The 26,402-nt window shown below is 44.4% G+C and overlaps 1 protein-coding gene across 1 annotated transcript; it reads left to right on the top strand.

Moving 5' to 3' along the window:
• Positions 1-13,282: 13,282 nt before the first annotated feature.
• LOC124678383 (protein G1-like4) lies at positions 13,283-13,894 on the top strand. The gene has a single exon (XM_047214285.1). It carries the CDS (start codon positions 13,283-13,285, stop codon positions 13,892-13,894), a length of 612 nt encoding a protein of 203 aa, XP_047070241.1.
• The last annotated feature ends 12,508 nt before the right edge of the window (positions 13,895-26,402 follow it).

The raw sequence follows: 26,402 nt of genomic DNA, 5'->3' as shown, positions 1-26,402 counted from the left end.
GCCCCGCCACTCCCCGCCTCGCTTTTCGTTGTGTCCGGCGTCCCCGGTGCGTCCCCTGTGGGACGGGGACGGGCTCGGGGCGCCTGACACCGTATCGGAGCGCGCCGAACAAAAATGGGCTTTGGGGGACACGGCTGGAATGGTTTTTTGGTCCGGCGCGCCCTAAATCCCTTTAGGGGACGCTTTGGGGAACGCGGCTGGAGATGCTCTAACTCATACGGATACTCTGCATGCTGACTAGTGACTAATTGGCTAACCTAGTCAAAAAAAAAATTTCTGGTATGCTGCGTATGTTACCTTTTTCCGATTAAATCCAGAGTATCAGCTGGCTCATTTTGCCGATACAACTGATCCAGAGCATTTTCAATTCGCGTTCTCTAAAACATATTTTAAAGGGATTTAATGTGCGCCGAAAACTTGACCGCTTGTGGCCGCACACCCCAAAGCCTCTTTCGTTTCGACGCGGTCTAATAGAATGCTTGATGCCCTGAACCCATCCTTGCTACACCGGGATCGTTTTGGATGTGCCGGATGCAACACGGGGGCAACGTGGCGACTGGTGGGACAACCATCTCATCGACATAGGATTGTCACGCGACGTGTCGTCGCCTACCTCTGGCCATGCCCGTAAAATAAATGTCCGCATCAGTTTCACACCGATGTTGCAATTTTCGTAGGCGCGCAGAGAGACGTCTCATCGCGCGTGGCCGCGCAAGGGGGATGTATTATCACGCATGGCCATGCGCGCCAACATTTACCACCACCCCTCGCCGGCCTCTGACGTATAAAGTGGGGTGTTCGTGCATCGCCCCCTCACACAAACTTAGCGATGCACATCCACAACCATAGCACCGCACCTACACAACCTTGCAGCGCCCTCCACCTTGTCCCCACGCGCTCCGCCGTGGGCAATCACCATCGCATGGGCGGCCCCCGCGGCTGGGACCGGGGCAGGGGCCGCCGTGGGCAATCACCATCGCCCGTGCGGTCGTCATCGCCTGCGCACTCACTGTCGTTGATGGAGGAGACGAAGTACTTCCATGCCTGCTGTCCTCATCATTAATTTAAGACCTTTTCGTCAAAAATAGGGTCCTAGAGAAGTTCGCGTGATTTCTCGACGGTTGGGAGCTGACCGAGGTGTAGATGCGGGAAGCTGGGTACATTTTTTACTTGTGGCCTGTCGAGATCCTATCCGACGGATAGTGCCATATGTACCTCCATAATCGCTAGGAGCAGTTTGCCCGCGCCCACGATCTGGAGGTCGTCTGCTTGCTAAACATGTAAGCACGATGAGTTCGGGTGAAGGTGTTCTACCACAGCATGTAATCATCTCTCTAGCCGATTGTCGTACTTACATTTTTTTCTACTCAATATTTCAATCACATGTTATTTATTGCATATATACCGATTTGCATTCCAAATATTTAGTTATAGGGTATCGGTAAATGGATCAAGCCAAAATGCAAGTCAACTACCCGCCTGGGTCCGAGCCCGGCACCAACAAAATGTTGACAAGTATTAATAGGTTGTGTTCTCCTGGTCGGCGTCACGATCAGGCGCAGAGCATGCCACCACGCGCTGGTCCACGGGACGAGTAGAACGGCCAGACGAGGGAAGACGACGCCGGCGATCGACCAAAAATGCCGTCTCCATCAGCGGCCGGCACGGCAACATGCAGCACCGCGGCGTGATCGGGGTCGCGGATCTCGTGACAAGAGGTGCCGACGATCTCGATGCCCAGCGCGCGGGGCGCAACCCGTACGCGCGGTGGCCCGCCGCCGCCGCGGAAATAGTCGCTCCATGTCCATGGGCCATCTTCCGGTTTCACGCTATGAATCCGTGGTAATAACATCTGGGCCTGCTGGTTCAACTCATCAACTCATCATCGAGGGACCGATTCTTTTTGTGGCCCAGTTATCCAAAGGTATCAAGCTTTTGGTGGTGGCATGCCTCTTTTTTTATGTCTTGTTCAACCAACGTCACGGGAGAATGAGAACCAGAGACAGCTATCGAATTGCATGCGCTATCTAGTTCACCGGCCAAAATATCTGAACTGGAGAAGTAGTAGAGAAGACTAGACATTCTACTCAACAATAACGCATCTCTTTTTGCGGGTAAACAATAACGCATCTGATTAGCGCTGGGCTAGGAGTAGTCATCAGCAATATCGACAACAAAACGGGTTTCTGCTGGTTTAACCACCAAAAATTTCTTGGCAAAACGTGCTAGCTCGGCTGAACTTAGGCTAAGGCTGCAGCAACCACGTCCATGTCGCTGGATCAAGGGGATCACCCCCCGTGCCATACTGCAGTATGGGGAAGCATCAACTAGCGGCGGAGGTTCGGCCTAGGGTCGGCCTGTTCGTCGTTGATCTCTCAAGCCGTGGCAGGTGGAATGGCCGATGGAGATCCCGTCATGCGTCATCCCCTTCCACGCAATAAAGGAGGTAGGGTGGCCCTAGCGGTCCTCTTTCGTTCAAGACTCACAATTCTGCTGATGTCGGTCACCTACAATTAGGCTGCCAATGAGTTTCGATTTCTCCATCGACACTCTTCATGGATTGGCAAATGCTCCGAGTCCTCTGGATTGGAAGTGATTCAGCTGGGCGCGTCCACGAACATCAGCCCGTGGGGTTTCAAGGCGGCGTGCTGCGAAGCTCCACTTTCAGCTGACACCATGGGACATATTGACTTTGTGATTTCCATGGTGTTGGCAAAGGCGAGGAATGTCAAGTCGACTATGGTTGGAAGACTAGAAGGTAACGACGGAGCAGGGATCCTAGATGTGATGAAGACATTTCTTGACGATTTCATGTCCAAACTGCACACCCGATGTTGTGAGTGTGGTGATACGTGATTTGCAGCAGCGGTGGGTGCGACAATACTAGGGGACTTCAGTTTTGGTGGTTATCATCATCAATAGACATGTGTTTTATAGGGTAAAAACCATAGGTCTAGCTTTTATTTGTTGTAGTTGGCAATGCCCTTGTTGAGGACTTTATTTTGGGAACTCCGACTTACTCTAGAGTGAAAATATAAGATTTTCAACTGGGTGATGATAACACACATGTGCATTGTTTTCTTCTTAGGCGTCGCTTTCGGAGAGCCTCATTTGCAATCTACTGATGTCATTGGGGTGGTTAGAGTGTTACTACTACGAGTGAGTGACTGATCACATATTTTCTTTTCGTATTTTCCTTTTTGAGTATGCACATCTCTGATATCTTGAGACATCTTGTTGGTGCAGATGCTGGTTTTAATTGTTATCTCCACGGTATTAACATATTCTTTTTATCAACAAAAACCTACAATTAGCTCGGGTCACTAAGTATGCTGGTCACGCACCACGTTATCTACGTCTTTTTAAGTTCTGCAATGTTTTCCTATACCGCGTATGTATATTAGGCTTAGGCTCGTTGTTATAGTAGTGTTCATTAAGTTAGAGATTGGTTAACTAGCCGTGACGATATGGTGGGTATGTTGGTGTTGTGCGTGGCAAGAATAAGGTACATCTGCCTCGTCCACCTCATCGGTGCCTATCTCATAGGGGGCATCGAGGAGGGCGGGGAATCGTCTTTTCTATGCTACCATGGAGCGGTGAATCTCTTCTATTCTACGTGTGTTACAAGTTAGTGTTAGAAGATTCAGTTCAACTCAAGGGTGCAAAGGCGACGACTTTGGCTCTAGTGTAGGTCCTTAGGGTTTTAAGAACTTCCGGGCACTAACTGAACCACCCACCACCATTTCGGAGCATGTGCATGAAGACTTCCGGCGGCTCTCTCTGGTAGCGGTAGTGGTCCCTATGTGATCAAAGGAGCTCAATGCCATTATTGTTATGTTTGAGATGCTTTGTACTTATCTGAACTTCGATCTTGGTATAAATATATCCAAATTTTTCGCGAAAACAGCAGCTGAAAAATTATCAAACCAACATCGTTAGGCTCTTTTGCAATTTCCTTCCAGCTCTATGCGCTAGATTACTAGAACAAAACAGTAAGTATCACCTTAAATTTGTTTCTGCACCGGTAAATGCTGGGTTGAATTATTTCTGACGGCGCGGCCGGCTCATGGCACCGTACCCGTGGATCAAGCATTGTGGGCCTTTGAAAGCTGGAACCCATACTTAGATGCATGCATGTTGTTCGTCAAGTTAAAGAATCAAGAACCTGCCTGTTTGAGAAGGCACAGAGCCAGCTATGCCCATACACGTGCCCGCTCTATGTAGAAAAGAAGAGGAACCCACCACACCGAAAACACGGAGGCAGACGGTGATCACCAGGGAGGAGTGGAGCGACGGGCTGTCTTCTAAAACGTCAGCGAGAGCCTCCTAGAAAGACTCAGCGAGTGATTTCCCATCACGTTAGTCTAACCTATAAAACTCCGTAGGATTATATAGGAGTACCTGGTTTCGCTTCTGGAACTGTGGAGACCGGGGACTGTACGTAGTTCCTAGGGTGGCGTGCGTAGCCTAGATTTTCAAAATCGGCCATCCACAAACATGCTGGAGCATGTAGACGGGACCAGGACTCTTGAGTCTGATGCTTGTCAATGTGAACTGCTCATCACGTGAAGTGTTTCCGTATCTTGCGTGAGATTGCACTAGTGACCTCAATCGCATTCCTGTATATAGACATGCCTAGCTAGATGATTTACAACTCGAGCGAATCACATAAGAGTATGCAACCTATCCGTAGTAGAAAATGGATTTAGTATCAGAGACGGGTTCGGAAAAAAATTAAAGCCGACTCAAGACACATACCTGAAAAATTCTACATGTATCTACTAAGTTCAGAGCCGGTTGTAAATAGCGACCGTCGCCAAGCTTTGAGCCGCACATGAAGAGAAACCAGCTCTAGAGATCCATAAAAGAGGCTGTCCGAGGACAGTACCGTCACACGGGCTTTAATTTTCTATTTCCGTGTACCTTCTTCTTCGTTAGTTGAACTCATTTCTTTCTCGGCCACTAAATTTTTCCTCGCTTTTACCCAAACTCATGTTTCATACTTTTATAAGAAGGTCTAACCGATGTTGCCGTTGGATCAATGGTATATACCGTTATTCTGACGTGTGGGGGCGCAACCTGTGGGTCCGCGTAGGACCATGTCTAGCTTACCTGCCTTTGGAAAAGTGTCTAGTGATCTCATGCTTTACGTGATACCATGGTGATACCATGATAGTAACCTTGTAATTCAAATTTATATACGTAAAAAATAATATAAAAAATCTGGGCACTCATAAGCTGTGTGTTTACATTGCCTAGAAGTTTCAGAGTCAAATTCAAAATACACAAGGACAAACAAAATGACAACTTGCTACATGAATAGTGTCATTTTATGTTTTCATCTTTCTGTGACACTATTCATGTTGGATTTGTCTTTTCTATATCTCTGCGTGTAATTTGAGTTTTTTATTCTCCAAATTCTAGGGATGGTAAACACATATCTGGTGAACATTCAAGAATTTATTTCAGAATTTTTGGATACTAGAAAATTTGAATTTTTATGGCTGGTACTGTGGGATCACTAGATATGCTCTGCCCCTAAACGATTTGACAAACAAATCAGAGCACTTATTGTCTCTCTGTCTCTCTCGCTCACATTCATTCCTTTTTATCCAATTTATCAAATCTGGAGCAACTTCTCTTTCTTTCTTGCTTACCTATACCCAATTTGGTAGCAAACATCTAGAAATAAATGCAGATATGCGTATATAAGGACATATCATATATATACACCAACAATAAAGGTTCATACCATAGGCTAATTACAGCAGCAGCCGACACAAAGTTTCAAGGAATCCCTAATTTGAACAAAATAAGATGCTTAAGAAGCAGCAGCACGCACATACAGAGCACATAGTCAACATGCAGCAGTAACATGCTCTTCAACCTCCAGCTGCCGCCATTGCCGCTTCCTCTCCTTCTTGGTTGTACTTCCTGTTGTTTTGATAGTAGTGTGTTTTACAAAAACTAAACATGTGTGTTTCAGGGTGGTAATTTAAAATTGTCCCTACATTCTACTAAGGAGACTACACTTCCCGGTTCTTAATCATCGAACTTTGGAATGTCGCTGTGGAATTCTTTGGGAGGATTTTCTTTGCATCCTTTGTAATTCCCGTAGTCATTATTTGTACTTCTCAGTATCACAACTTGTATTTCTCGGAATTACCGTTTATACTTCCCTTGAGATAAAAAAAACTTGGATGTTCTATTATTATTTTTATGCACTACAAGGAGGACCAAGTACTACCCAAAAATAATCAAGTGTTCGACCCAATGTTTGACGTGTGTACTCCGCGACAATTAATTTTCATGTACTTTCAATAACAATCGGCGTGTACTTCTCAAACTGTGCCAATTGAATTCCCTCTCAACTCAGAGACTCTGCACGTCCCAGATCTTAATTTTTGATCTTAAAAATTCCACCATGTACTTCCCAAAAGTGATCAAGTGTACTTTCTCGAAATGAACTTATGCACTTACCGTCTTAAATATTTTGTACTTCCTAGCTTATGCTTTTTTTAGAAATTTTATTAACTTTTACGACCATGTACTTCCGGACACTGAAACATTGTACTTCCTAATGTTACTATATATAGTTCATGTAAGATTATTTTTATTTTTCCTTGCAATTTATGAACCTTTTGTACCTCCAATACGAACGATGTGCATTTCCTTAATTAATTATGTGCACTATCCGAACATCTCATTTTTCTATTTTTGGCACTTTTAGCTCAATTTGGTCAAACTGTTTTTGTCTCGTTTTCTAATTTTTTACCTTCAACCTGACCTCCAAATTGAGTGATTACTGTTGCATTGTTATGATAAATTCACGACCTATTTAAAAATATAAATATGTGAGAACCGAATATATGAACTTCATGCGACATGTCCTTGTACTCTTGGCTTACGTGGTGATGCATGTAAAATGCATTCAAGAACTTTGTACTTTATTAACATATATTTTCACATATTTGCAACATATATGATGTTATTTTCATGTTTTATATTGATTTATGGTGATTTTTTCTAATGATACCCATTATTTGGGTTAAAACTCTGCAGAACAGGAAAACCCTATTTTGTGTATTTTCACTTTTAGAGACCTATACGGAGTTAAATTAAGCTAGAATTTCGGGGACACCATTTTTTCATCATGAGAAGCCCCTGGAGCACCTGGACATCAGCCGGAAGGCTTGGAGGCCCAAAAGAGCATAGGTGGCGCACCCAGCAAGGAGGGCGCGCCACCATGTCTCTTTTCCCCCTCGACCGTCCGATTCGTTTCAATCTTGCGCCCATTGACTTCTTTTGACCTAAAAACCACTATATATATGACCCCCAAGGTTCTCTCGAGGTGAGCGCCGCAGAAACAAAGAAACACAAAAACAGAGGCTGCAACAACAAAGATTGGTGGGGGAAGCCCTGCCGGAGCCACCACCGCCGGAGGGATCTCCACCTTCACCAACATCTTCCTCATCAACACCATGATCAAGGGGGGGTAGTCCACCTCTGGACTATGGGTTTGTGGTAGTAGCTTGATCTATTTCTCTTTTGTTCTTAATATATCTTAGTACCATATATATAAGATGCCCAACATGATTATGGCCATATATGTAATTCCTATGTGGTGGATTTTTATTCTATGATATTGTGATATGATATTGGAATCTATTATGTGTAATATGTATTGATATACACATATTATGTACACCGTTCATAAGTATTGGTTCTGATCCAACTTGTATGCAATAAAATATGTGGGAAGATGTGTGTGTTAGATGGAGTAGCATGGTTTTAGTGATTGGATAGTGACAACAAATTCATGATCTATTATGGCTTTGCCTTTACTTTTGCTATCTCACTAAGTATAAAGTGAATGCATGTTCTATGTTCATCACGTGACAAAAGTGATGATCTTATTTGTTCAAGGTAGCATATTTGATATTTAAACATCATGTCAAAGTGCTTATGGCTATGCTCTTTTCATTCGTAATACAAGATTGCATGGAGTTTTCCCTTTCTTGTCGATTATAAGAGAGATGTGGTGCATCATCTCTATGTTAGGACGTGATGCCCATATGAGTGCTTATCAAACAAATATTGAAGTGCCACCAGTGTTACCTCATTGATGAATTGTTGTTATCCTCTTCAACTTTAAAGGGAGAGTAGATAAGTGAACCCATGAACCCTGGTCTAATCTATATCTCTTATAAAGCAAAACCCCACTAGAAGGTCATTTAAGTTGTCTATCTCAACATGCAAGTTATCCACATCATCCATTCTATTAGCCATCCAATTGTCCATGTCATCCCCCACTAATATTCATTAATACTCTACATGCAAGCCAGATCATCTGTTTTTTAAGCCATCCAATTATCCACATCATCAACTTTTAGCCGTCAACTATATAACCATTTCAAGTCAGTTTTTTAAAGTCATTTCTCAGTTGTAAATTATGTAAAACTAGGAAAATCTCACTTGCAAGTTGCAACCAATGTTCAACTCCTGGATCAACATGAAACATTGAACCCAGTTGCTCAGGACTTGACAAGCTCTAAGTTCATTCCCATCTAGATGAGAATTAGTAATCCCTTTTTTTTATAAGATTGGTGAAACTGTACATTATTTGACTTTGTACCAAATTTACACACCTTCTTTTTCATGAACCGAGTGAGTAGCATATAATCATTTTCTGATAAAACACCTTCTCTTTTTTTGACTTGGTAAGGAGAGGGTTTCTAAAGGGTTACAAACATGTCTCTTGTGGAAACAGCAGTCAATAAAATGCTTTATCATACGTTAAATCAAGAGATCACACGATCAAGTGAGAGATTGCACCAGTATCACACATGGTACATAGATTTATCTTGCATTATATGCTTTGATTCGGTAGTTATAGCTAGGTTGGTCAGACGCCCCAAATAAACTAATCCTTCTTTAGCTCTTGTCACGAATATGATCACGAGTAATTGTTTGGCAACTCCAAGATCGTCAATTTCTTCGAAGAGATCCGGTCAAGTAGTAGCGGCACATGGCTGGCTGGCCCTAGAAGCATGGCCAGGCTCTTGGCACCAATAATGAAGCTTGCCTTGCTCAAGTAGCTAGCTAACTATTTTCCAAGAAGTGAACTGTTAATTGATTGCATAGCTCGCTTGCTCACTTGTACCACTGGCACTACTTAACCGGCCGACCGGGCCCTAGCCAAAAGATTCCTACCTGTGCAGCAGTAATGCCTCCTTGGTGCCAGTCACTTAGGTAATACTGTACAAACCCTGTTCAACATATCAAACATACACAGCTAACTGGTTGGCAGTCCCATCAGTCTAACATTAGACCTAACTTAAATACCATTCATGTTGATGGGATTGATAAATTTGTATTTTTTAAACGCGGGTCATGTGATTGATCAAATAATAGGTCAGCATCACTCTGTCGAGATACTCTGCTGTATACGTCTAATTTTCTTTGCTTGCCAGAACAAAACAAGTGGGAATGATTTTAGCCAATGTTTACATGACATCTACTACGTACGAAGAAACACCCTGCATCGCCAAACAAGCTAGCTAGCACCGAGAGCAACACAGGTGCACAGTCGTTCCGTACTAGCCACGACTTCGTCATATATAGATAGTCCATCATAACACTGCGGAAGAATGTACGAGAGGAATTAATTCGTACATGATGGAGGCAAGTCCCAAGACGAATGGACACATCAACCCTGCTATCGAATCCTGTAAGAAACTTTAGGCATTTTTTCTTTTGGTTTTTGCTAGACGGTGTAGCCGTGATATGCAGAGCTACTAGCCAGCTCTGCTCGTTTCTGTGGCGCACATACTGTGCTAACTTCATTAATCTTCTACCACCACAAATCTATTATACTAGCACACACTCTTCAGAACATAATTACTCCCTTCAATACGTAATAAGTGTTGGAGCGTAATAGATCTAAGTGAGCGCTCTGCAAGTTGTAGTTCTATCAAAGGCGAAATGGTACATACAAGACATCGAAATATAATATCTTTCTCTTTTTTGCAGGGAAAAGTGATAATATAGATAATTGAACAACATGCATCGCAATCAACTATAGTACTATTGGTTAACCATCCTAAAGTTTAGCTACAGTATTTATGTGTTGGGATGTTGGCTAAACTGAACAAATGCGTGAAATATAATCATAGTAGGCGAACAAAATTTCACGTAGTAATGCATTAATTCGGAATCAAACTTCAAATTTAAGCAACACTCTCTTACCGAAATAGAAAAATCCTAGGTAACCTTTTCACAAAAAGTTAGAAAAGACACCATTATCCAGTTAGTCAGCTCGATAAGATAGAATGACACAAATGAAATCAATAACCCTTGCTCCCCAACAGCTAAACATATATTATTAAGGTCTAAAATTGGCAAGTACTTGTTTTCCTTGGTGACCATAAAAAAAGGGCAAATGTACACTGGAAGTAATATATAGATATTAAATTCGGTAAATGAAAATAAAAGGAGGCTTAGGCTTATAACCATGTGCCATTGACGCAAAAATAAAAATAACCACTGGCATAAATAACCAGTGGAGTCACAAACCCATGAGCAACGTAGCAATTGTATTAAAATACAATATAGATGGACCTATAGGTACTAAATTATATGTAAATATGATTATGCGCATAATTTGTCTCTTGTTTCTATGTGTCATGTTGACATGTTGTACTACATGTCCGGTAACATTTTCCCTACCATAATCATGTTCTAATTAAGTAACTACGTTTATGCGTAAGTGCGGAGACAGACTTGGTATTGAGTGATTGTTAACCTATCCATGCACGACTAGTTATAAAATATAGGAGCAATTGTCGACGGCACTATTTTCTGGAATTTTTCTTACGATCTCTTTGGTTCAAAATATTTTATTACGAGGTAGGAAATTTTGAAGATTAATATCCTTTGGGAGTTTTTTTTTCTTACGAATGCGGTTTGATATTTCAAATTGTATTACACTTAGAAATTTTCTGTGAGGAACTCGATTGCATTACATATCATATGCAAATTTACATTCACTAAAACCTCTTGGGAATAATTCTGTCTTATCTATGGTGAAATCCAACAAAGGTTGGTGCATACAAAGTTCCAATCAAGCATATCAATGCAATCCTACGGTTCTTCATACTCTTGCACTTTCAAAATGCCGTTGATGAGAGAACCAACCTGAGGTTGGGCGGTTAGGTGGATGGTTGTATCCCCAACCCACCAGAGTTCAAACTCCAGGTTTGACATCTGTGTGTCTTATAAAGGCGGAATATTCATTCAGTGGGAGGCGACGTTCCCGTCGACTGCGAGGCACCTGTGGTGACTTCGTCAATTTCAAGATCCAATTCGTCGGCTCAGTCTTCCGGAGGTGCTCATAGGGGTAGGGTGTGCGTGTGTGCGTTCATAGGAGTGAGTGTATACGCGTGTATGTGAGCGTCTGCGTTTGTACTGTGTTTCTCGAAAAAAATGCCGTTGATGAATTAGTATGATACCCATTACATCTTAATGCAACAACAATTAAATGACTGAAAGTTATGGTATTCATATAGAAACGGCAATCAAAACATAAATATAGATTTAATAATATTGTCTACGTGAAAATGTCATGTGGAACACACAAGTTGTCACATATCATTTTCCCATGCGATTACATGTCATGGTGACATGGTAGTCTCTATCTTTCCCATAAGAGTTCTGCTTCATGAAGAAGAGATATTGTTTCATTTGCATGTCAATTCTGTCCTACAAATATGTGTGTGTATTTGATACATGAAGTCTTAACTTTACTAAGTATATGCATATTCTTTGATACTGTTTTTATCATTTATGGTGAAGAGTTTGCATTGCACACAAAAATTGAAAACCGTTCATGCTAACTGGAGACTAACAAAATCATGTGAAATGGACTGTAATTCCATAGGTGCTTCAATCACATGGACCATGGCATTGTCCATGACATTATAGGTGAGGAGGCAGCAACATATGCCTCGAATATTTTGCTGGTGTTTACTTGCCATGTTATTGCATTTTCAGGAACACTATTTTATTTTGACTAGCCTAACTTTGTAAATTCTAGACCAACTTATGAGAATAACAAGGAAGACTTGATTTATTTTGTTGTTATAATAAGAGACTTAGTAGTAGCTAGTGGAATTGTTTTGGAGTATCTTAAGTACAGTACAATGGTAAAAGATACTGTATGTTTTTCTGACTGTGCTAACGTACAATGAAGGAAACTTATTTACTCGAGGATTTTCAGTGGCAAGTTGCCATGATGATCGTGAAGCTTTAGGCCCGTGACATCAAATGACTACCAGTTAGAAACAAGTCGACATCCCCATTATGCCGTACGTACAACCTCCTATAAAATATTTACTTTTGTCATGTCACCTTTCACTCTCTCTCACTCGGTGTCCCTTTTCCACCCTTCAGCAGCAAAAGCCCTAGCAGTACTAGCAGTGCATCTCCTCCCCTCTCTCACTAGTCACTACTGTGTGCTCCATGTCTCAGTCATTTCACATCTCCCCTTTTTAGGCCAAACAACACATCCACCACCGCCAGTATTCCCCCCTAAAAATAGAAGCAGCAGCATACAATTCCCACACACCATCACAAACAGATACGAAGCTGCTGCTCTCCCAGCTCTCCCCAATCACCAGATGGACCTATGAGAGAGCCAGCACAAGCAACTGTTGGCTGTTGCTACCACCAGCAGCAGCACTGAGTAAGAAGCAACATATATGAGTTCTTCCAGAGATCACTATCCAAGGAGACCCCTCTTTAAGGAACTTTGTTTATGTGTCATTTGATGTTGCATTTTTTGTGCAGATTCCCAACAAGTCAACCGCCTCTTCCACTTAGCTGGCTCGTCAATCCAAGATCAGCTTCTCACACGACCGAATTGAGGTGAATCCAAAAAAATCCCTTTCTGCAAGATCTTCAAGTTCTTCTTCGTCCAAAATATTTCTGCCTCCAACTACTAAAAAACTAGGAACGTCTGGTATGTTTTGGTGCATGATGAGAGCACTAGATCCCAAATAGATCACTACATCCAGTATATATATGTTCATCTGCACACACACATGTAATCATTGACCCCATCATGGTTATATGATATGCACTAGCAACATCCTTTCTTTTAATAATAGCAAGCAGTAGCTTACTTCATTTGTTTATGAAACTGTGAGGGAAGAAAGCCCGGCCTGTAGTAGTTTCAGATCACAGTCCCAACACTCAGGTTCCTTCCTTCTCAGCCAGCCGATCCATGGACCTGTCGGCGAACCCGGACAGCCCTCTGTCGGGAGGCGGCAGTGGCGGCGGCTCGAGCAGCATGGGCTCAAACAGCATCACCTCGTCGCTCTCCGTGGGCGGCGCCCCGCAGTCGCCGAGCCGGTACGAGGCGCAGAAGCGTCGCGACTGGAACACGTTCGGGCAGTACCTGCGGAACCACCGCCCTCCACTGAGCCTTGCGCAGTGCAGCGGCGCGCACGTCCTGGAGTTCCTGCGCTACCTGGATCAGTTCGGCAAGACCAAGGTGCACGCCGCCGCGTGCCCCTTCTTCGGCCACCCGAGCCCGCCGGCGCCGTGCCCGTGCCCGCTCCGCCAGGCCTGGGGCAGCCTCGACGCCCTCGTCGGCCGTCTCCGCGCCGCCTACGAGGAGAACGGCGGCAGCCCGGAGTCCAACCCCTTCGCTGCGCGCGCCGTCCGGCTCTACCTCCGCGAGGTCCGCGAGCACCAGGCTCGCGCTCGGGGCGTCAGCTACGAGAAGAAGAAGCGCAAGAAGCCGCAGCAGCTGACCTTGGGCGACAGCAGCAGCGGGTTCCGCGGCAACCACCACCAGCCCCCTCCCGGCCCGCCTCCCGCCGCCGGCTGCTGAGCTTGCTGATCGACGACCCTACACTCAGCTGCAGCTGGTCGATTCATCCAAGGTGGTCGATCGATCTACTATTTGGCCGCCGGTATGCCAGATATATTTTATGTACGCTCGCGTATGCATGCATGCGCATTGTCATGGATTTGCACTTCGGATTTGTGTGTGTGTATCAACTATCAACTAGTACTGTAGTCGATCTAGTGTCCTTAATTAGCTTGGGTCACGTTCTAGTCGAGTTCATCAATCTGCTATTATCTAGGAGAGTACTTGAAGTAAAATGATTTGCTGTACTCTGTGTCTGAGTGAAGTAATGAAGTTTGCCCTTTGAGGAGTAGCTAGAGCGGGACATGAGTCATGAGTCATGACAGAGGGAGATACATACTCCATATGGAGATCTCTCGTGTTATAGCGCAGCTCGTGCAAAATCTATCTGTGCAGTGTCTTCTGCGGTCTGCGCATCATGCGTCAACTCGATCCAGCATCTTATTGTTTCTTGTTTTGCTTCCTATTCCGTTTCCTTTTTATGGTACCGAAAGATGCAGTGTTGTGGTACTGGGTTGATGTGAACGGTGCATGACAAGTTGCATGCAACAACGAGGGCATTGCACAGTGCCTTTGCCTCGCACCAAATGAGGAGGTACAAGCATGCATGTACTATTTTGATGCTGAGTGTGGCGTGTGTGGCTTCATCATCTATCATTTCGCACGGATTTCTGAATAGTTCTGTCCTTTCATGCATCAGGGATAGCTGCTTATTTCCATGCATATGTTCTTCAACACACGTGTTCTTCTGTATTTCCGGTACTTGAAGCATCTCAGATGCATGTAGCAATGGAGGTTGAAGCTCCACATGCATAGTTCTTGCTGGCCGAGAACCTTTTTCAGGGATCTGTGTGTTTGTGATTTTTTTTTTGTTCTTTTGATTAGCCTTAACATTCAACAAGAAATGATGGATTTTAGCTAGAACATATGAATATCTAAAGAACTTATCTGACCTGCAAGTTCAGTTATATATTGGTTCAAGATTGTATAGTTCTAAAATGCAACACCATTAATACCAATATGAAGGCGCTGTGTTTTTGTAGTTATAATGCAACAACATTAAGTTTGATACAAGTGGACATACACTAACACCCTGACACTTAGCTAATTTGTGCATACATATGCTATAAATTCACATAGGACATAGATTACCATTGCTAGCCAGTAAGGACTATGTATTTTTGACTTAAAATGATTAGTTTATTTTGAATTTTCATAATTAATATACATGGATCATATTTTAGCTATAATGAGACAAAAAAAATCCCTAGAAAATTGCGAGTGGCAAGTGATGAACATATTAGGCCCTCTTAGGTTATAAAAATATCATGTCTATTTTGGAGGATTCTATTCATTTAGCATTTCCTATGAAGTTTGTTTGGTTCATAGGAATGTGCATGCATGCAATTTTAGCCATTAGTAACCTATAGAATAGTTTCCCTTTATTCAGTGACAACAACTATGCCAGATATATAACCCTTGTACTGATGTTCGAAATTTCACAAATTTACCGATCCGTTGTGCCAGATATAGTTGCATGGTAGAAGGTTTATTTTTTGTCCATCAGCAAGAATGTTAAAACTAAAGTATGCCGAGGCATAAAATAGCTGCTAGAATTATTTATGTAAGCAGTTTGCGGACAGATGAGGAGTATTATATTGCTATAACCTTAGGTGTATAAGCTTGTGTTGACTTATTCATATAATTTTGCTAGATTGAGGTTCTAATAAGCATAAAATCGGAAGCCACAACCATGCATGTAGCTCCCTGCCTATATGGATAGGGCTACATATAACAACAAGTCACGAAATTCACTAAAACATAGTAAGGTGTGAAGCTAGAAACACTTCTCTTATATATACTCCATGCTCACTAGAACATATATAACACCTTAATTAGGAGTATTTATAGAGTCTGGTTGCACTATCTGCCATGTTTGCCTAATGATAATGTTCCGGTGGGCCGAGGCCTCCTGTAGATCTTTCAGAAATAAACAAAACGAGCATAGCGCTTGATTAAGCTTATCTTGCTACGGAAACTACAGTTGCAGCTCGGGCGTATATACATATAGGACATTTTAGAAAGAAAAAATGAAAATGATATTAAGGTTTCAAAAAATTATGAAACAGGAATCTTAATGTTGATTATGATGTATTCTATCAACGTACAAAATCTCAAGTCAGAACACCTAGTATCTTAGGCCACACAAAAATGACAAATTCTGATATTTTTTGTAGGTTTCAAAGTTTGTATTGTTCACTACTTCAGATTTCCACATTTGCTATTTTTGCACTGCCTAAGATATAAGGTATTTCGCTTAGGAAATTTGCATGTTTATAGAATCCATCATTACCTATGTACAAAATGCCACACTCTATCTTGCTATGCTTCTAAAAACATGCAATGGGCATTTGAATCAAGATAGAAATGACAAAGTGGTACCAAGGTGTTAAGATTTGCACTTAATTGGCAGTAGACTTTGTAACCTCAATCTGTACACTTAAAACTAGTAATATTTCCTAAATTGCTTAATTGACGGTGAAGATTGATGTGAAAATGCATATGAATGAATGTAATAGAGCGAAAAACATATAATAATCATATGCTCTTCGCTTCACCAATAGTACTCACTTGTATTTTGATTGATTAAGACACATAGATTAGGGAGTATCACATATGTACATGTGTTGTTGACTTGTCTCAAATATCTCAAACGTAGAATTCATGCATAAAATTTATACAAATACCATATATCAAAAGTTAGAATTTAAAACAAAATAATCAACCATCTTATGCCCGAGTCAAAGAAACGGAAATAGAAAATAATTGATTCTCGGTCCATCCACATGTGTGTTGCATCTCTTGTAGACTTGTACGTACTCCTCTATTCCAATACAAGGTTTTACAACCAGTATAGGTTGTAATTGGTTGTAATAATATCTTATATTACGGGATGGAAAAATTAACATGAAAGTGCATGCATCTTTATATGCATCAAGGTTAAATGCAATTGAGGGACCTTCGATGACGAGCCGCATGCATGACACACAATTAAACTACTTATCACATACTAATTCAGTACGCAAGTAGTGTGCTAGTGCACGGTTATCAAGCATGAAGGGGTGTGTCAGGGTGTGAGGGACAGAAATGTGTGTGAAGTGTGATCCGGAAGACTTGCTAAGATTATCACAGGCACATTTGTTGCGGCCGAGAAGGCAACGAGCTAAGTAAAATTCCTCTAGGTTTGATTACATCCCGATGCCTCAGTTTCATAGATTTAAACATCATCCTTTTTAGACTCAAGTGCGTAGGATTGACACATTTTTGCACGGTCTGGTGTCTAAAATTCTCTATTTTGCACGGTTAAACCTGTGTCGTTTCTTCGTTAGTACTACTCACTCCTTGCCATAATACAGTACATATGTAGGGTACCCACTCCTTGCTAAGGAGTATTGTATTTCTTTAAGTCAAACGTGGTCAAGAAAATTATCCATATTGATATTTCACGATCTAGCTAGGTTTTGAGTATGGCAATTAACGTCACGGGATCTGGGATCAACAAGAACACAAGTCTGCGCGCAGAGAAATTGACAGGCTCGATCGGGCACCGGACACGATTTACCTGCTTGCTTGTAGTAGTAGTAGCAGGGAGTACGTGTCGTTGCATGTAGCAGTGCAGACGCGAGCGGAGCGGGTAGGCCGGGCGGGCGAGCACTGTGCGGCCTACAGCTGCCGGTCTCGGCGTCTCCTGCGCCCTGTGACTGTGAACCTTGACAGGTTTGGCTTGACGAGGTGCTGCGCGTTTGACTCGATCGGCATGCACGCGGGGGACCCTGCCCTTCCCGGCCGCGCGCGGGTCGCCGTCGCGCGTGGGTCGCGGTACTTGGTGTCGGCGCTCCGGGACCGACGTCGCGCGCCATCGGTGGCCGGTGGGCTCCGGCTCCTCCCCTACATGCCGGCGCCTTATTGGATGAGCACAAGCCAAGCTATTGGTCGGCTCATTTTTCGGCGTCGAGCAGCGGTGCGCGGGGCCGCCACTTCCCGGTCCTTCCCGCGACACCTGCCGCCATGGCTGCGCTGGAGGCACGGGGACGAGCACGAGACTACCGGAGGGCGGCGCGCGGCAAGCGAAAGCTTTTTCTTTCTTTTTTTCCGGAGGATAGGGAAGGTTGAGCGAGCCCATGCATGGGCGGCACGGCCTAATGACACTGCGTGCACATATCCTGGTGGGCCGAGGAGTATGACCGAGGGCGTAAACGGACTCGTAGCTGAAGCTCTAAAGTGGTGGGCTAGGTTCATTCCATATACCGAACCTATGGATCGTATTACAGTCCGTTAAGTAGAGGTCGAATGTGATGACATGGATTTGGTGCGCACGGCTGTATGCGCACCTGTTTTAGATAAAATAAAATAAATGACATTTAAATGTTTAGAAAAATTTTGATTTTTTTGCATGTACATATTATTTTGATACTTACTCGTATCAGTTTTTAAGTGAAAATACGACCATTTGTAGCCTACACTTTTTTTTCGAAATGGGAAGTTTAACCCCGGCTTCTGCATCATGATGATGCACATGGCCTTTTATTGAAAAAACTGAAATATTTAGTCTTACAACTCTCACAGCTCAATCATCGCCTACAGTTGATACAAGAATCAACCAGCGGATCAAAATAAAACATAGTAACACTACACATCGTTGTAGCCTCCTAGTATGACGCCAGCCAGTCTGGCACAAGATATCCTGAGCGATCGTCTGGAGCCGTGTGCATCCAGAACCCATGGCATCCCGTTGTCCCTCCGGCGAAAGGAGGGCCCATAGCTGAGCCCAGTATGCCATCATATGGATAACCTGCAAGTAATGAAAAGATTGTTTTTTGTTAAAGATAATATCATTTCTTGCCCTCTAAATAGACCAACATAAAGCAGAAACCCCAATTTGGATGAAAGCTTTAGATTTTCTATCTACCCATTTAACCAATTACCAAACATATTTGTAATATTGGTTGGAGGTGGAAGATCAAAAGTGAAATTAACCATGCGCCAAAGAAATTTAGCTAAGGGACAATCAATGAACAGATGTTCGGAGGTTTCCTGTTGTCCACAAAAAACACACTTCATATACTCATTCCAATTCCGTTTAGCTAAATTATCTTTAGTTAGCAAAACCTTGTTACTGAGAAACCACATGAAGATTTTTGTTTCTAAAGGGACTTTAACTTTCCATAAATATTTTCTCAGATACGGGGTGTGATCACTCATAAGATCCTCGTACATAGATTTTACCGTAAACAAACCGTTGGTTGTCAGGCCCCAAACAAAGCGATCATGTACCCTCATTAGTTTTTGGCATAACTGTAACCATAAAGTCCATTTGTTTCCCAACAACGCCCGTCTAAAACTAATATTCAGCTGAGTTTGAGCTAACACATGAGCTACCGTTATGTTTTTGTGATGCACAATATTATATAACTGTTATCACCAGAATTTGACCAAGTCAGAGGTGGGCCGCGATCAAGATGGACTTAAAGAATATATATAGAAGAATACGTGAATCGGCCTTTTATACCAAGTTGGGCTTGTTTGCCCATGTATCTGTAACATATTAGATCGCCATCTTAGTTTAGAAGTTAGAATCTTACTCGTGCACGGTTTGGTGCACGCCCACGTTAGAAAGTCCGCTGGACTATAAATATGTATCTAGGGTTTATGGAATAAACAACAACCAACGTTCAACCACAAACAAATCTCGGCGCATCGCCAACTCCTTCGTCTCGAGGGTTTCTACCGAGTAAGCACCATGCTGCCTAGATCGCATCTTGCGATCTAGGAAGCACAAGCCTGCCCACGTTGTTCATGCGTTGCTCGTACTGAAGCCTTTTTGATGGCGAGCAACGTAGTTATCTTAGACATGTTAGGGTTAGCATTGTTCTTCATATTACATGCTATCGTAGTGCAACCCTTGCATGTCTAGCCGCCCTTACACCTATCTTAGGTGTAGGGGCAGCACCCCGCTTGATCATAGTTTAGTAGATCTGATCCGTTACGGTTGCTCCTTGTTTCATCAAGGATTAGTTTAACATCCGCAATAGTTAGGCCTTACAAAGGGTTGGAGGATCCAGCGGCGTGTAGGGTGGCGTTTGCTAGCCCTAGAAAGGATGTTCCGAGGATCAACCTCGTGTTGGTTTTTAGGCCCTGTCTAGGATCGGCTTACGATCACCGTGCGCGAGCGCGAGGCCCAATCGTGAGTAGGATGATCCGATTATGCGGTGAAAACCCTAAATCGTCGTAGATCTCATTAGCTTTACCTTGATCAAGCGGGACCACCATATATTCGGACACCCCGTCCGGATCATGGGTGGATCGGCTCTTTGAGCCGATTCACGAGATAACCCGAGAGCCGATCGAGGCTCGTATTTAACGTTTACGTGTGTGCCCTGCGAGGAAACTAAGCGAGGCATCATCCACACCTTCCCGACCGGGTATAGGTCGGGTGGCACGCCCTTGTGATAAACATCGGACGTGCGACCGGGGAGGCTTTGCGGGCCGTCGCTCCGAGGGGCTCGGGCCAGCCGCGGCCCTAGTTGTTCCCGGCTCTACCGTGTTGCCCGTCTCTGCCCGCCAGGGGGTTTCTGACGTCAACACATTCTGGCACGCCCGGTGGGACCGCCTTCGACATCCACAACATCGCCATCTACATCCGAGATGGCGGAAGACACTCCGGTTGACATAGGCATCCCAAATGGGCCTGCCTAATATAGTACCCGGGGTTTATTGAAGGCCCACTACCCGAAGAATAAGAAGACTCGAGAGCCCAAGATGTATTTAAGGAAAAGATAGAGTTGTAATAGGAAGTGTTATTTGTAATCTGGCGGGATGAGTTAGAAACCGTCCCGGACTCTGTAATCCTTGTATAGCACGAATCCCTCGGCTCCACCTATATAAAGGGGGGGTCGAGGGGCGAGAAGATCATCGAATCATTGTCTGCAAACCCTAGTTTACATATTCGTCGAGTACTTTTCGGCTGAAACCTTCGAGATCTACTTGCCCTCTACTTCTAACTAAACCCTAGCCTACAATCCATAGGCATTGACAAGTTAATCCCTTGTCAATTGGCGCCGTCTCGTGGGAATTAGAGGCGTAAGGATCTCGATCTCGATGGCACGTTCAAGATCTTCGACATCGTCAACCGGAAGCAACACTATGGATCGAGGTAAACGGATCAGCTACCGGTCCCGTTGATTTTGTTCCTCACCCACCCTCCCGTTTGGATGCATATGCGTATCTGGCGGAGCCCTTGGAGATGACGTTCGGAAGGTTCCACTTTCGCGTCGAGAAAGAAGGATCGTATCGTGTCGAAATTCCGATTTCGTCGGGATCGTCGGCGGTCGATTCTCAATTTTCAAGCTATACATCATCAACTGAGTCAGAAGAAGAAACTTCGGCAACACGCTACGTCAGCATCAGAGCAAGAGAGAAACTCGCCAAAATCTTCAGCAACGCATCGTTTGGGTCATCTGCGGACTCATATGTAAGCGATGGCTCAAGCGATGTCGACAGTTACGATTTCGTCGACAAATCTCTCACAGTGGGCAAGGTCTTCATCAATCTCAACAATGATGTCACCGAACCCAACATAGATCTGAGTACAAAATATCATCAGATTTATGCTATCGAAGATCAAGAGGAAACATCGGAGGCTTTCGACCAATTAGGAAATCCTTTTGTCGATCCCTCGTATCTAAGGAGAGGTATGGGCACTAAATATGTCGGGCCCACACCACGCGTCGAGTCCAACTTCCACAGCAGCTCTGGGATAGAGCGGCAAAAGCCATAGATGGTTCGTAACCAATGACGACAACAGCCTACAGCTCAAGAACCGCAAGCTTATCAATATATGCTCGCACGAACTGCCCGAGAAATAGAAAAACAGACAGCTGAGTTGAACAAGAGAAAGGCGGCAGCTTCCGCATCCAGCAGGAGAAGGGCAGATCTAAGTGGACAGTCTAGAATTTCGGGTGATAGCCACGAGGAAGCCTCGAACAGAGGAAGATCAAGGCTACAACACATACCCGAAGGACAGAGAGTACTTGGTTCAAAACCTCGACATGTCCTTTATGTCGATAGATACAAGAGGAAATATTATCCCTAGGACACCGTAAGCTGGGTATATGGCGACACAAGCTTATATCCTCGCATCCAAGCCACCCCCAGGAGATCCAAGGGAAACATTATACAACATGGCATTGGCAGGAGTTGGAGCTATGGGGACAGCTGTTCGTAGCAACGCCTCCCGAAGGAGCAAGAAGGCAAAATAGTCCACGACTCCGCAGCGAGTAACGGCGGCAGCTCCGGAAGGACCAAGTGGAGCAAGAGACACAGGAGTGCAAGCAAGGGTCGACAGAGCAAGGCAAAGCGAAGAGATCATCGGCAGTCCCCGGAGCTTAATGACGAGGATATGTGCGGTCTACCGTGCTTCACGAGAAGAGTCCGAAAAACTCGAGTCCCCTCCGGATTCAAGTTACCCGATCACTTCAAAAGTTCGACGGCCTCGCAAGACCCGGAGGATCGGTTAATTGATTACCTCGAGACGGTGAAGCTAACTCGGAGGAACTAGAGCAACAACGATGCAAAGTATTGAGGTGCACTTAAGTGGAGCCGCACGATCTTGGATCAAAAAACTTCCGCCAGGATCCATCGACAGCTGGGAAAGTTTCGAGGACGTTTTCGTCAAGAACTTCGGATCCACATGCAAGAAGCCCGCATCGTTGGAAGAGCCGAGAGCGTGTCGACAAAAGCCGGATGAGTCAATGAGAAAATACATCCAAAGGTGGAACATCATAAAAAACTCGGCAGAAAATATATCCGACGAGAGAGCAATAGATGCGTTTGTCGCAGGAATCGAGCGCGGAGATTTTGTCGAGGACTTGGGAAGGACCAATCCAAAAACAAGTATCCGCGTTGATGGAGATAGCAAATAGATGGGCAGACGGAGAAGACGCTGTCCACAATAAACGACACAGGTCGCCGGAGGAGGACCGTGGTCGAAATTATCGACGAGGCGACGATTTCCTCGGCGAGATCCGAATTACGACGCCCCAGGGCAAATTTCGGCAGGATTTCGATCAAATACAGGAGGAAGCAACAGAGATGATTATCGAGAAGCAAGTGAGCAGCGAGGCGACAATAGGGACGACTCCCGTAACGTGCAAAATAGTGGGCCAAGGTTTCCACGACCTTTTATGTCTCCCGAAGAAATGCTCGAACGGACCGTGCCGTATGCACTTCTTCCTCGACAACAACGGGAAAAGACAGTCAGACACCTGCGTAAAGATTGTCGAAATTTCCAAGCAATGTTCGGATGTGCGTAAAACGCTCACGCACGAGCAGCACAGAGAAACCCTCGGGAGCCTAGGAGCGAAGTTCATCTACCGCCACCTCCCGCGATTACGCAAGGCAATCAACACCAGCTCGGAATAGCGGCAGCACCTGCACCACCACCCTATGTTGATCCTAACTCCAACGGAGCAGAGTGTCGATGATTCGAAGGGAAGGCCATCTAATAGTGCTCAAAAAGTAATCTCACGACAGGTGTTTATGGCAGAGAAAATGCCTCCACCAACAGTTGAGTACCTCAATTGGTCAGGGCAAGACATCGGCTTCACCATAGCGGACCACCCGCAGCAAGTTCCTCGACCAGGGCAGTCAGCACTCATTCTGCCAGCAGTTATCGCAGGATTTGACGTTTCTCGAGTATTCATAGATGGTGGCAGCAGCTTAAACCTCATGTATGCCGATACATTGAGGAAGATGAACATATCCTTAGCAAACCTGAAGCCAACGGACACAAGGTTCCACGGAATCACACCGGAGAAACCAAGTTACCCATTGGGGAAGATCAACCTCGACGTTCGGCTTTGGAACCCGAGAAAATTATAGAATCGAGAAACCGGAGTTTGAAGTCGTGGATTTTCCATCGCAAGTACCACGCTTTGTTGGGACGACCAGCATACGCTAGATTTATGGCAGTACCACACTATACATACCTGTTATGGAGATTGCTCGGACCCAAGGGACCAATCACGGTCAAAGGGAGTTTTGCCTTAGCCGATAAGTGCGACAAGGATTTCCATCGGTTATCGTAAACCTTCGGGATGCAAGCTGAATACTTGGCGTCGAAGAGCATGACCGATTACGACGTATTGCCGTACGTCGGAAGGCCAAATAAAGAATCAACTTTCAACACGAGAGAAAAATTCTAAGGAGGTGCAGATTCACCCGACAGATCCAAAAAGACGACATCCATTGCAAACAACATGGATATCGCATAGGAAAGCGCGCTCGTCGAGTTCCTCCGTGAGAACTGGAAAATCTTCGCATGGTGTCCAGCTGACATGCCAGGAGTACCCAGGGAACTTGCCGAGCACCACCTAAATTTGGATCCAACAGCAAAACCAATCAAACAACCTTTGCGGCGTTTTTCGGAACCAAACCGCAAAGCCATGCTATCAGAAATAAATCGACTAGAGGAAGCTGGTTTTATCAGAGAGATATCTACGAAGCCACATGGGTAGCTAACCCGGTGATGGTGCCGAAGAAAAACACGACGAGTCCTTCGCATGTGCGTCGACTTTACGTGTCTCAACAAACATTGCCCTAAGGATCACTTTCCCTCCCAAGGATCGATCAAATTATCGACTCCACGGCAGGTTGTGAACGTCTCTTCCTTTTTGGATGCATACTCGGTTATAACCAGATCAGATTAAAAGAAGATGATGAAGCCAAAACAGCGTTTATTACACCTTACGGCGTGTTTTGCTACAAGACAATGCCCTTCGGTCTAAAAAATGCGGGAGCAACATATCGGAGGATGATGCGAAGTGTTTAGCAACACGATTGGGAAAAACGTGCAAGTATACATCGATGATGTCGTCATAACATCAAAAAAGGGAGCAACGCTGATCGAGGATCTCAAAGAAACTTTTGACAACCTCGACAAATTCTGCCTCAAGCTGAACCCGACGAAGTGTTCTTTTGGCGTCCCAGCAGGAGAACTTCTGGGGTTTCTAGTTTCAGCAAGAGGGATTGAAGCAAATCCCGACAAAATACAAGCCATAGTTACAATGAGGAAGCCAACGAAGTTGAAGGAAATACAGCAGTTAACTGGGCGAGTCGCAGCTTTGAGCAGATTCGTCGCCAGGTTAGGAGAAAAAGCGTTACCATTTTATGCGCCGATAAAACAAGGAGATAAATTCCAGTGGAACGAAGAAGCCGATAGAGCTTTCGAGGATCCGAAGCGAAAATCTCGACACCACCAATCTCGGTAGCTCCAAAGGAAAAGGAACCTCTCCTGCTATATATTGCAGCCTACACCCCAAGTGGTTAGCACGGTGTTAGTTGTCGAAAGAGAAGAAGAAGGGAAAATCCATGGAGTGCAGCGACCGATATACTTCGTGAGCGAAGTCTTGTCGCCCTCAAAACAAAGGTACCCTCGATACCAAAAGCTAGCATATGGAGTGTTCACGACAAAGCACGAAAATTGCGTCACTATTTTTCGGCACACCCGATCATAGTGGTCAATGAAGCTCCTTTGTCAAACATACTGAACAACCCAGAAGCTACGGGTCGTGTCTCCCTTTGGGGAATAGAACTTTCCCCTCGGGACATCACGTACGAAAAAAGAAAAGCAATAAAGTCGCAAATACTACCGGACTTCATCGCAGAGTGGATGGAGTTGCAAAATACAGGACCCCCAGATTTATCGAGAACCTGGACTATGAACTTCGATGGGTCCAAGAGGCTTGAAGGGGCTGGCGCAGAGTAGTACTCATATCACCCGAAGGCGACAAGTTGAAGTACATCCTTCGGATGACGTTCCCTAACGCATCTAACAATGAAGCGGAATATGAGGCTCTCATACACGGGATGAAGATGGCGAAAGCATCGCGGAGCAACTCGATTAAAAATCTTTGGCGACTCACGCGTTGGTAGCTCAGCAAGTTATGAACCAATGTGACGCAGTCAATGATAGCATGATGGCATACAAGGAGGTGTACAATGAGCTCGAGAAATTGTTCGATGGATGCGAAGTAAATCATATTAGCAGATTGAGCAACGACGAAGCCGACGTTCTTGCAAACATCGGGTCGCAGTGCCTTGCAGTCCCACCAGGTGTATTTTGGGAGGAGATAACAGAGAGATCCACTGAGACGATAAAATCAAAAAAGAAAGAGAAGAAACCCTCGGGGGCTATCAAGGAGAAGCAAGAGGAAGAAGAAGAGGAGCAAGACCTGGTCCTAGTAATACAGATACCATGGATGCAGCCATACATATCATATATCCTCAGGAAAGAAATACCGGATGATCCGAGTTGAGGCAAGGCGAGTAATTCGACGCTCCAAAGCTTTCACGGTGGTTAAGGGAGAATTATATAAGCGAAGTATTTCAGGCGTCTTGCAAAGGTGCGTTA

Source organism: Lolium rigidum, chromosome 7 (assembly GCF_022539505.1).
Source record: "Lolium rigidum isolate FL_2022 chromosome 7, APGP_CSIRO_Lrig_0.1, whole genome shotgun sequence".
In the NCBI taxonomy this organism is placed as follows: Eukaryota; Viridiplantae; Streptophyta; class Magnoliopsida; order Poales; family Poaceae; genus Lolium; species Lolium rigidum.
The sequence above is the reverse complement of the archived record's forward strand: the minus strand, read 5'-3'. Positions and strand labels throughout refer to the sequence as shown.